The sequence below is a fragment of the Heteronotia binoei genome, chromosome 6 (genome assembly GCF_032191835.1).
Source record: "Heteronotia binoei isolate CCM8104 ecotype False Entrance Well chromosome 6, APGP_CSIRO_Hbin_v1, whole genome shotgun sequence".
NCBI lineage: Eukaryota > Metazoa > Chordata > Lepidosauria > Squamata > Gekkonidae > Heteronotia > Heteronotia binoei.
The window spans coordinates 109,652,675-109,665,796 of record NC_083228.1 but is presented as its reverse complement, the minus strand read 5'-3'; the positions used below and the strand labels follow the sequence as shown (position 1 = coordinate 109,665,796).

The 13,122-nt window shown below is 42.2% G+C and overlaps 1 protein-coding gene across 1 annotated transcript in view; it reads right to left on the bottom strand.

Moving 5' to 3' along the window:
• Window positions 1-4,140: 4,140 nt before the first annotated feature.
• Window positions 4,141-13,122, bottom strand: part of MED12L (mediator complex subunit 12L) — a 247,335-nt gene continuing 238,353 nt past the window's right edge. Inside the window, exons 43-44 of the mRNA XM_060242347.1 lie at window positions 8,010-8,091; window positions 4,141-4,742 (exon numbers count right to left, since the gene is read on the bottom strand). Coding sequence (XP_060098330.1) covers window positions 4,690-4,742; window positions 8,010-8,091 — 135 coding nt within the window. The 3' untranslated portion in view covers window positions 4,141-4,689. The remainder of the gene's footprint in view (window positions 4,743-8,009; window positions 8,092-13,122) is intronic.

The window sequence follows — 13,122 nt, the reverse complement described above, 5'->3', positions numbered from 1 at the left end:
AAACCACACATCCGGCCTGGGAACTCACCTCACACTCTGTCTCCGCCGCCTCAGCCCAGTGCCGGAAGTGTGCGTTGCTAACACGAGTTTAGGTCAAACGTCACTTCCGGTCTGATTTTGCCATAACCCAGCAGGCCGCATAAACGTCCTCAGCGGGCCGCATCTGGCCCGCGGGCCGTAGTTTGAGGACCCCTGGGTTAGACAGACCTTCACAGACAGACAGTGCTCACATGGATCAATTTTTATGTACTTATTTGAACTACATTTTAAGATGCATGTACTTGAATTAAAGTACATTAAGCGGTACCATATTTTGACTAGGAATGCTCTGTACTAACTTGACATAATGATTTAGACAAGCAGAAGACGCCATATCATTCAAGATGCTAAGTTCTAAAACTGTGAAAAGATCCAAAAGAATTTCACAAGATCTGGGTGACTCATAGATTGTATAGAGTCTAAAATTATATGCCAAATGATATTAGGACAAAATCTCCCCCACTGCATTCATAATGCACGTAACGCAACAGATCTTCGATTAGGTCTCTTGCTTTTCTACTTTAAAGCAAGACACACGGGGCTCAAAATCTGTCAAATCCATAGAAAGAATAACAGCAGCTTGAGTGAAAAAGAAGTATGGAGTTTCAAAGAATCTGTCCCTTAGGACAACTACTTTAATACACTTATGAGACTCCCTCGCAGCTTAGAATAAAACAGAATTGCCATTAATGTGAAGTTTGGTACCAATGATGCTTTCCCCATCTATAATAACCAGGTCCACCATATTATGCAGTCACTGAGAAAATGTGCAACTATGAGTAAATATAAGCAGGGCTCACGAACAGCTGAAATCCATGCATAAATATCAGGTATGTTAAAATATATTTACAGTTCTAACAGCACAATCCTAAAAACACAACTGGGAGTAAACCCCATTGAAAACAGCATAGTAGAATAGTAGTTCTAGTAAGTAGTACTGTACTATGTAGAGTAGATCTGTTTAGGATTGCTCCTTTAATGCAGTAGCCTAATAGCCCAGACTAGCCTGATCTAATCAGGGCTTGGACAGTACTTGGATGAGAGACCACCACCAAGGAATACCAGGCCTGCTGTGCAGAGGAACACAGTGGCAAACCTGCTCTGCCAGTCTCTTGCTTTGAAAACTACATTGAGAGCCAGTTTGGTGTAGTGGTTAAGTGTGTGGACTCTTATCTGGGAGAACCAGGTTTGATTCCCCACTCCTCCACTTGCACCTGCTGAAATGGCCTTGGGTCAGCCATAGCTGTGGCAGAGGTTGTCCTTGAAAGGGCAGTTGCTGTGAGAGACCTCTCAGCCCCACCAACCTCACAGGGTGTCTGTTGCGGGGGGAGGAAGATAAAGGAGATTGTAAGCCACTCTGAGATTTGGGGTGGAGGGCGGGATATAAATCCAATGTCGTCATCGTCTTCTACATGAGGCAGAACTTTCTGGGGTCTCCATAAGTGGGCTGCGGTTTGACAGCACACTTTTATCTTACAACTCTTAGTAACTTGTTAAGAATTTGAGAAGTCTGCTGGCAGTGAAAATAGTGTTGCTTATGGATCTTGACAAATTTAGAATGACATAATCTCAGTTTATCCCCATAAACATGCAGAAATTCATGAAAATATTTATCACAATTAAGAGTCTGACATCCTCCAAGAATATAAATTTGCGTTGGATGGTAATGCAATGGAAATTATTTTATTTTATATAATGAACTAGGGTTTTTTTGTAGAGACTTTTTATTCACAGTAAGTCTTGCTGTAATCTTATCACAAGGTAAATGAAAAGTTCATACAGAAACATGGCAGAATAGCCCCAAGTATCTTTAAACGCCCTACACAATTCACATTCAAAATTTGTGCATCTAATTCTAAAAACATAGCACAGAATACTCAAAATTTCACAAAACAGTAGTGGTTTTGGTTCCTCAAATATGAGCAGGTATCACTGCACAAGGTTAAAATAGTCTGTCTTCCATAATAATAAATTTAATTAATAATTTACTTGTGCTTTACAGCAAATTTATAAATACAGCAATATTTACATAACTAAAAAAAGTTTAAACTTAGCCATTGTACGAAACAAGGAATAACTATTGTCTCTGTGACTAGAAAACTGGTAGAATTCACAAACACCAGATAAGGTGGGGACTGGTATCTGGATGATGCTACTTAGGGGCCAATTCGCATGGCGGCCTCATAGGGGACATGAACTGTTACGGGAATGTCATCCACAACCATGCACTGTCCAGACTCCGACGGGGACTGTGGTGTATAGGGAGAGGGGGCTTAACCCTTCCCAATCATTAAAGGAGTTGCTGTTTGGGGAAATGTGGATCCATCAGTACATGTACATTTCCTCCACAGGCAAACAGTAGCTTCCTAGGGCTGTTTGAGATTGGGTTGTGTTCCCACCTCCCAACATACTTACAGTCCCTACCTGAATCTGACCCCTGCACACCTGCAAACTGGGTTTTCCAGCATGGAACTGCCAGCACACATGATTGAAAGTCGTCACGGCAACATGAGACCTTTATAACATGAATCAGCCATCAAGTTTTAGGTAAGAGTACTCACATGGCAAACAAGCACAACCTAGCCCAGCCAGGAGTGCCGCTTAGTTCTAACATACTTGTTTTCTATATCGAGGAATATCAAATGAGAAATGGTTCAGCTGAGTCACAGGTTTAGCCCCTAATATGCTGCTTATGAGAGCAATGTTGGTTTCTCTTAGGTCCATTGTTAATTGTCACACCAAAGTAGTAACCTAAAGTGTTTTCACCTGAATTATAAAATCATTATGGAAACTATTAGTTAAATCCTTTCCTTAAAAAAACACTTTTCTGAAACTATTTTGAAAAATACACACACCTGGTAATTTAAAAAGCCAGCTTAATTTCTGTTACATTCTGCAGATGGTGTGTGTTCATGTATTTCAATAGAGCTAAGAGAAACAGGGCAAAAACGTGTTAGTGGTTCTAGCCTCTCTTTATTTCATTTACTTCATTTACACCCCATCTACTTCCCTGATGTGGACCCATCATTTCATTCTCTGCTCCTTCGTGTTATCATCACAACAATCCTGTGAGGTAGGTGATGCTGACAGCATGACCAGCCCAAGGTCATTCAGCCAGCTTCCATGGCAGAGTGGCAATCTGAACACGGGTCTTCCAAACCCTAGTCTGATACTCTAGCCAATACACAGCACTAGCTGTCAACTAGAAGGATAGGCTGTCCATTGTACATAACTGGGCACATGTACCAGTTCAAGTTGCAGGTGTGGGATCGCATTTTGACTGCTCTATACAAAATAATCTCCCTACAAGAAAAAATAATTATTACACCAGTATAAAAAGTTCAGCCCTGCCTGCTCCCTGATTTAGTGAGTTTTTTACTTGCATGGCGTATTCTTTTAATGTGGATCAAAAATGTGAGCCCTACTTGCAGTGGTCTATCAGCACACCCACTGCATTCTTCCGCATATGTAGACCAGGACTCTGTTCCTCTGGCTTCAGTACAATTTACAACTGGGTATCATAGCACAGAATTGCAACTTGGAATTAGCTCACCTGTTGTGATTTTTCTTGGGGCATATAATGCCCAAGCAAAGTCCCCAGAAGTTATTTAGGTTTTGATTTCTTGTTTTGATCCTTCAGAAAATGTTCATGCGGCTGAAATCTGCATTGAAAAGAAAATCTAGCAAATTTTATTATTGTTAAACTGTGTTATTTTCACAGAAACTTTATAAATACAAGTAAGGATCCACCTTCAGGTATTTTATTACAATCAGGAAATCAAGGGGGTGGAAATCAGGACGTTTGAAACAATTTTATAAAGTGCTTAAGAAAGCTACAAACTGTGCTATGATACCAATTTACAACTGGGTATAGCACAGAATTGCAACTTGGAATTAGCTCACCTGTTGCGATTTTTCTTGGGGCATATAATGCCCCTCTAAGCAAAGTCCACAGAAGTTATTTAGGTTTTGATTTCTTGTTTTGATCCTTCAAAAAGTGTTCATGTGGCTGAAATCTGCATTGAAAAGAAAATCTAGCAAATTGTATTATTGTTAAACTGTGTTATTTTCACAGAAACTTTATAAATACAAGTAAGGATCCACCTTCAGGTATTTTATTACAATCAGGAAATCAAGGGGGTGAAAATCAGGACGTTTGAAACAATTTTATAAAGTGCTTAAGAAAGCTACAAACAGGATCAAAATTAACATATCGGAAATCAATATACAATTGACCAAATACTAAAAAATGGGGGGAGGGGACAGCATTTATGCAAAAAAAAGGAAGTGCCTTCCTAGTTAGTAGTTTGGTCCAGTGCAGTTCTTAAGAAGGGAAAAACAAATATTGTTTCCCTCAAAAAGAAAGTCGGGATTTTTAATCCTCGGCCCGGGGGGGGATGTTAATACCCTAAAAGCACCAAATCTATATATTCTGCAGCAATAATGTTCTTCATATAGGCCCACATAATCCATGTTTAAAATTATTATACACAAAGAAAAAAGCCACCTATTTCTGACATAGTCACATCAGCTGCAGCACAAAAATGAAAAATAATAATAATAATAATAACTGCTTCCAATTCTTCAGTGTAAGTTCTGTGTTTCCTATGTTTCAGTGCAAACACTATGTCTTGCTCCCATCTTCCAGATTCAAAACTGTGAAGGGTGACCATATGGGTTCACACCTTGTTGTGGCTGGTTACCTAGGAATCAAGAAAAAAAATACATTTAGGTGCCCTATACACAAAGACTGAAACCCTGATCGCTTAAGTCAACAGGACTTATTTTCAAGTAAATGTGCAGAGGATCAGGAAAAGGGCTCACTTCAAACTGAACTTACTTCCAAGTAAGCAAGTTTAGGAAGAAGGCAAATACAGGCTGTTTCTGCTGCAGGCTGATTTTCTTGCAACTCACCCCATCACATCCTTACCCAGCTCCAACATTTGCAATCATCATCATCAATCATCATCATCGTACTTGCTTGATCACCCATCCTGGCCAAGGCCAGGCTCTGGGCAATGTACAACAGATAAAACAATGTATAATCAAAATTTTGAGTAAAACATTTTAAGAAGTTAAATTAAGCCAATAAATCTCTAAAATCCATGATGGCAGCTACTAATTTAAGTCTCTCTTCAAACTATCAGAGCATACGGAGACAGAGGGGAGGAAGACTGCTGAAGGGGGGTGGCCAAAAGGAAACAAAGGCCAGCCATTGCTGTCCTCAATTGAAAGCCTGGTGGAACATCTCTGCCTTACAGGCCCTGTGGAATTGCATAAGATCCAGCAGGGCTCGGATGTCATCTGGCAGAGAGTTCCACTAGATGGGGGCCAGGACAGAAAAGATCCTGGCCCTAGTTGAGGACAGCTGGGCCTCTTTAGGGCCGGGGATCACCAGCAGACTACTTATGCCATAGCATAGTGTAACATTCAACCAGGGACATAACAGGAGAGACAGTCCCACAGGTATGTTGGTCCCAGACAAGGCCTAGAAGGTTGAAATCAATACCTTGAATCTGACTTTGTACTCAACTGGAAACCAGTGCAGCTCGTGCAGCACAGGTTGTATAAGTGCCATTTGTGGTGTTCTGAACAGAACTCGCACCACAGCATTCCGGACCTGTTGGGAGTTTCCAGGTCAATCTTAAGGGTAGGCCAGCATAGAGAGGTTACAGTAGTCTAGTCTGGAGGTGACTGTCACATGGATTACAATGGCTAGGTCCGAATGGGACAGGAGGAAAACTAATTGCCAAGCTTGGCATAGATGAAAAAATGCCACCTTAGCAATATGTATAACCTGGGCCTTCACTGAGAGAGAGGCATCTAGTGTCATGCCCATGTCTTGACAGATGGCATCAGATGGCACCAGTGTTAGTGGCGTCCCGTCAAGTGCTGGTAATCTGTGCTCTAGCTCCATTCCCCCCAACCACAGAATCTCCATCTTTGATGGATTCAGCTTCAATCTGCTCCTCCTTAGCCAGGGCTTCCAGGCCCTTGTCCTGATCTTGTGGAACACTGGCTGACTGGTTGCTCAATAACAGATATAGCTGGGTGTCATCCACTTACTGATGACATCCAAGCCTGAAACTCTATGCCAGCTGGGCACTGGGGCACATATAAATGTTAAACAACATCAGAGAAAGGAATGCCCCCGGATGAACCCCACACACTAGGGGGAACCAAGTGGACACCTCCTCACCCTGCACCACCCGCTGTCCCTGACCATTGAGAAAAGAGAAAAGCCATTGAAGGGCTACCCCACATATTCCCACATTGGTGAGGCAGTGAGCCATCGAGTCCTGTATGCTGTTTCAAACACCAGCCCAACCAGTTTCCCTGGAGGGCCAACAAACAAGGAGTAGAGGCCCTTATGCTCTCTCTCAGCACTTGTAGCCAGAGGTTGGCTGCCTCACGACATGGAGGCTCCATTAACTCATCATGGCTAATAGCAACTGATGGACTTTTCTCCCATGAATTAATTTAACTTGCTATTATGTGCTCATGGCCATCACTGTGTCCACTGACAATGAATTCAGTCTAATTATTCAATGATTTTTTTAAAAAAAAATTACTTCTGTCTGTCCTAAGCCTGTCTTGCCTATCAACTTCACTGGGTGCCCCCAACTTTTATTATTGTAGAAGAAAAATAAAAAGCTTTGTCTATCCATTTTCTCAAGCCCATGCATAATTTTATAAACTTCTATTAGGTTTCCACTTGGCCATCTTTCTTCCAAACTAAAAAGTCTTGAGATTATTTAGCCTTTCATCATAGGAACAGTGCACCAAGAATTTAATCATATTGATTGCCCTCATCTTCACTTTTTTCCACCCATGCAATATCTGTTTTGATATATGGTGACCAGAACTGTATACATTATTCAAATGAGGTTGCATGATAGTTCTATTTAAGGGTATTACAATAGTGACTATTTTATTTTCAGTTGCTTTCCTGATAACCCCAGCATAGAATTTGCCCTCTTCACCACAACATATAGTGAGGTGACATTGAGCTTTCAACTTAAGATCTTTTTCAATCAATCTCATCAGCCAGTTCAGAACCAATCAGCATGTGTTTAAAGTTAGGATTTTTTGTTCCAGTGTGCATCATCTTACACTTACTGACCTTGATCTTATTTGCCATGTGGTTTCCTCACTAATGTAGAGAGATCCTCTTGTTGCTTCAGAGTCTTCCTTGGTTTTCACCATCTGACTAATTTAATATCATTTGCAAACTTTGCTACTAGACTGCTCAGCCCAGTTCCATAGTACTATACTCCTTTAAGGAATTGGTAGCTGTGGATGCCTGGACAGCATAGGAATACTAGAGTCATGGTGCAGAGGCAGGCAATGGCAAACCACCTCTGAACATCTTTTGCCTTGAAAACCCTATAGGGTTTGCATAAGTCAGTTGTGACCTGATGGCATTTTCCACCACCATCAGGTGCTTGACAATCCTTGCAAGTTTCTGCAGTTCTAGGCTACCAGCAGAAAGTAGCAGCTTATCAAGGTCCTGCTAGGCTACCATTCAGCAATGGTCAGATATGTTTGGCTGGGTGGATCAAAGTTCTACAGTCTTGCATTCATTAAAAGAACATATTATTTGGATATCTGGCTTTAACTGCCACAGTTTCACCAAGGAATTCCATCAATCATAGTGTCTATCCAATTTGTCATCATCCTCACAATCAACCAATAAACTGGCTTAATCAATTTAAACTAGGTATTCCAGCTAAGAACTGTGCAACTTGAGAGCAAATCAACAGAAATGCTGGCAGATACTCTACCCATCCTTGATAAGCACATGTACATGTGTGTGACACTTTTCAGGCCTCATTTATTTTTTAAGTAATTTACTGTGTTATCAGAACTGCCTAGGACCAGATTTATTCTATCAAGAAAATGACTTGTCAAAAATGTGTCTAGAAAATGTAAGAGGTCAGCTATGGAGACATAAAAAGTTGCATACTTACTTGACAGCTGTTTCTGGAGTTGTCTTACGAGAGCAGCTGTCTGTTGTTGCTGTTGTGTCTGTTGCAAGCCTTGCCTTGGGAACTGCAATAGTCAACATCAAAAGAAATTAGTCAAACACCACTGTACTTCACAGCCTCAGCAATACTGTTTTGCAATCATAAGCAGAAAGATGCTACTCAGGAAAGTCAGGAGAAAAGGAATGATCATTTTGTCCCTTCTCTTGCAGACTAATACCTACGATTACAACTGTGTGTGTTTTGGGGGGGGGTGTCAATCTGATGTGGTCCCATTAGAATAGTGTTTAGACTTGGAGATATGACTTCCATATATCTTGTTCAGCACATAGTAATAAGAGCGATGCTGGATCAGACCAAGGGCCCATCAAGTCCAGAATTCTGTTCAAACACAGCAGCCAACCAGCTGCCTCTAGGAAGCCCACAAGCAAGATGACAGCAACGCAGCATCCCGCTGCCTGATCCCCCAGCAACTGATATAAAGAGGCACACTGGTCACATCACACTTTATTTCATTCCCCACAAAAATGATCAAAATGCAGTCTTAAAATCATCTTCCTATGTTCACTCTGAGGATAATGGGTCCCTTTGGAATTGTTCTTTCATGTGTTTATAGCAGTTTGGATTAAGTACAACACTTGGTGGGGAATTTAGAGGCCTAAGTTCTAGTTCTAGTCCAGCTAATAATATTTTCCATACATTCAAACAAATTCCTTTAGACTGAGCTTTCTCAGAGAAATGATCAACAGCAGACAGATTGTGAGAGCTGCATGCAACAAAGGTGAAAGGAACCTAAAACAATGTGAAAGCAGAAGTATTTCATGTAAAGCATGTAAAGAAACATTAAATTAACGCCATGAATAATGCAAATAATATTGCTAACCTATATGTTTGCCGCTTATGCCTGAAATAGTGTCTGTCATTCTAAATATGCTGTTCTGACTATTGAAACTGTTTTATGATGTTTTAATTCTGATGTTTGTTTTTCTTGCTGCAAGCCGCCCTAAGCCTACTTGCGGGATAGGGCAGGGTATAAATAAAAATATTAAATTAAAATTAAATTAAAACTACAGACTTGAAAATAATGTAGTAAAATGGGTTCCTTTTCATCTGGATTCTGTCTGAGCATCTTTGTACAGTCCTACTGTTCATAAAATGGGCAAACACAAAAATCTCTGTCTTGATAATGGATATAATGCAGGCTTTCCATTTTCTTGAACACATGCACTTAATTCATAGTAATAAAAACTGCTGTCCTCCTCTGCAAAGCAGGCCAACCTAAATCAGAAGGGCCAGATAGATTATTCCATGGAAATCTGAAGCCTTTGGATGGGTTTGTGGATTTCATGATAAAACTCCAACTGGGGGCATCCCACACATCCTTGTCACAGGAGGCTTTTGCTTCTCTACACTCAAGTCTTGAAGATGTGGAAATAATACAGCTTTGAAGGCCTAAGTGAAAAGCACACCCTTCCCTCCAGAAAGTCCATTAGATTTCTTTTGCAATGCAAGTATTTTGCCCTACATGGTTCTTTTTTTCTGAAAGACTAAACTAGAACTTGACTCTGTGTGTTTTGTCAGTGTGATTAGTAAGGGATTTTTTTTAAAAATCAACAAATTCAGGATCATGTCATGAAGTAGATTAGAGCCTATTCACTATGAAAAACCTGCCAAACATTTATTTTTAAAAGATACATTGGCAATCCGGCACTGGCAAGAAATGGAAAAACTGGTCAAAACATCTCTCCCCCAATACGTTTCTTCTGTGAGGCATTATTTATCATTCTGAGAATTAAACACTGTATCTTCAAAACTGCATATTCAATTGGGAGTAAACCAGCAGAGACGATTATACGATAACTTAGTGGGAAAATGCTGTGTTATTGCTTTATAACATTCCAAATTTTTTTAAATAAATCTGTCTTCAAACCAGAACACATGCAGAATTCAGAGTCTTGGTTTGCCCCTGTTCTCTATTCAGAATGAATCAATTAATCTTCCAAAATCTGCATTTTAGCTGCCCTCACAAAATTCCTGATCAGTCATTGCATTTACCTAGACATGTGGGGAGAAGATGCCTCATACCACTGCCATTTTGTCTGCAAGGGGTAATGTACATGTTTTCCAGCTTTGACATATGTTCTGCTGAAAAGGGCTCAGATCTTTTCAGAATCTTTGCCAATAAAGAACAAAACAATAATTCCCTGGGTTTTTACTGTCAGGAAAAAACAGTATGGTGCAAAGTTTTCTGTGTCCAACTAGAATTTGTGAGATCCAAGTCAGAATCCCCACTCAGCTGTGGAAGTTTTGTGGGTGACCTTGGGCCAGTCTAACCTATCTCACATTCAGCCTAACCTATCTCACAGAGTTATTGTGAGGATAAAATGGAGAAAGGGAGAATGTTGTACACTATTTTAGGTCTCCACTAGGGAGAAAGGTGGAGTATAAATTTAAGTCAAAAATAGTACTAAAGTTAGAAGTATCAGAGTGTTAGTCCATCTCAGGATAGCAGCAGAACACTCCTTCCTCCCCAAAAGGGTTAGGGTGGGTTGATCTTGAGGCATGCAGGCCTTCTCTGAAGCTTTGTTCAGGTTGCCAGGTTCCTCTGGACTGTTGTTGTTCTCAGAAGCTTGTCAGAAGCTTTGTTCAGGTTGCCAAGTTCCCCTGGACTCTGGCAGGAAGCAAGCAGATTGAGAAACTCCTGGAGATTTGCCAATGGAGCCTAGGGAGGACAGGGACCCCAGTGGGGTACAATACCATAAAGTCCACCCTTCAAAGCATTGATTTTTCCCCAGAGGAACTGATCTCTGTAGCCTGGAGATCCCCAGGCCCGACCTGCAGGTTAGCATCCTTAGGCATTGTTGGGTCAAAGATAAACATTGGAAAGAGAGAGTGCAGACCCAAGGGTATGGGGGAAGACATATAGGCTCATACTGGAAGAGTAGTGATAGCTTCGCTAGAGTTTATTTACTATGAGAGTTTGAGTGGTGCCTTGGGCAGTGCATAGCTCCTATGAATAAAGCAGCCTGGGAGAAGGGGGTAGTATGTGGCTGATCACTAAGGATGTAACGGGCAATACCAACAGGCGCCTCTGAACCTAATGCAGCAGGGCATTCTAAACAACAAAGGGACATAAACAGAAGGCAATTAAGGATCCAGGTTAGTAAACGGACAAACGGCTGAGCAACAAAGCAGAGGTATACCTCCAGGACCTGTTTCAGAGGTTGCTATCAGGAATCAATCAAGTCAATTAGACAGATAACTTATTTATTTATCTGACATTTCTACATGTTCATTGTGGAACTCAAAGTGGTGTATGAAGAGTTCCCAGGAGGTCTCCCATTCAGGCACTCAGCAGACTCAGGACTGCAAAGTTTCAGCAAGGCTGCCTTAGCCGGTATCTTCCAACCACACTCTGGGACCTAGTTAGGTATCATGATGAAGGGAAATACGGCAAGCAGATAAGGTTAGTGTGAAATATTCCCTCCCAGCATCCATAAGGGGTAAGATTGCAAGCTCCAGGTTGGCAAATACTTAGAGATTTGGAGAGTCTGAGGAGGGCAGGGTTTGGGGAGGGAAGGAAGTTCAATGGGACATAAAGCCACAGTCCATCTTCCAAAGCAGTCATTTGCTTCAGGTTAACTTACCTCTGTCATCTGGAGATAAATTGTAATCCCAAATCTCCAGACACTACCTGGAAGTTGGCAACCCTAAGACAGGGTGACTAGTGAGGGCAAGACAAGAGTGTCTCTTACAAAACTGGATAGGTGGGTCACTCTTTCTGCCTGACATCACTAACACAAGGAAATATAGACACACACACACACACTCCAACTTCTCATCTAAAATCTTGTGAGAGCCCAGAGAATTTCTGAGGAACATAAAAACATAGACTGGAAATCTGGAATTACAACTGATCTCCAAACAACAGAAATGAGTTCCCCTGGAGAAAATGGCTGGTTTGAAGGGTGGATTCTATGGCATTATATGAGCCACTGAAGTCATTCCCCTCCCCAAGGCTCATCCTTCCTCGGCTCCACCCCCAAAATCTCCAGGTATTTCCCATGTGAGGGCTGGAAACCCTACAGCCAGAGTATTAAAAAGCGTAAAACACTGAGCAGATTAAAACAGGTCTCAAAATAGTTTAGGCTAGGCATAAATAAAAAAAAAACAGTGTTAAAAGATCAACGCATAATTAAAAGCCTGGGTAAAAAAATATTTGTCTTGCAGGGTAGGCACCAAGCAAGTCTCAAGGGGAAGAACATTCCATAGCTGGCAGCTGGAAAACATAGGAGGAACCTGACTCCCAGCCCCATGCCATTTAAGGCCTTGTAGATAAGATCCAACACTTTGAAGATGGATGAGTATCATGGACTTGCATAGGGCTGCCCTGTCATTTAACTTCGCCTTGTTTGCCTACACAAGCGAAGTCAAACTCATTTGCTATGAGGGCCGGATCTGATATAAATGAGATATTGAGGGGCGGTGTAGTGTATCAAGAAATGTCATGCGACCCGACGGGGGGGGGCAACTGGGCAGTCCCAGGAGCCCCAGCGCCGGGAGCCTGTCCCCGCCTATCTCCAGCTGTGGCGGGAAGTTCAACGGGGCTGGATTGGCCCAACCAACCCAGTAGGCTGTACCCGGGATTGTACATAAGCGGGACCCGGCCCGCGTGTTCTCTCTCTTGCAACGTGCTCCTAATAAACCATGTTGCCCTACTCTCGTCTCCGCTTCGAGTACGTTACACTGGCGACGAGGATGGGATCCTAGCCGCAGCGGCTACGACGGAGATCTGGGCAACAAGCGACTGTCGCCGCCATCATGGCCAACCAAAGCGGAATCACCGGCTACCTCGAGCCCTTCGACCCAACCAATCCAGAGGGATGGGAGTCCTACGCGGAGCGGGTCGAGTTCTACCTCCGGGCCAACAAGATCACTGACGCCGGAGCGAAGAGGGACGTTCTCATGAGCGTCTGCGGGCCTGCCACGTTCGAGATCGCCAAGGGTCTCTCGGCAGAGAAATCCTACGACGAGATCTCCCGTCTGGCAGAGAAATCCTACGACGAGATCATCCGACTCCTCACGGGACACTTCTCAC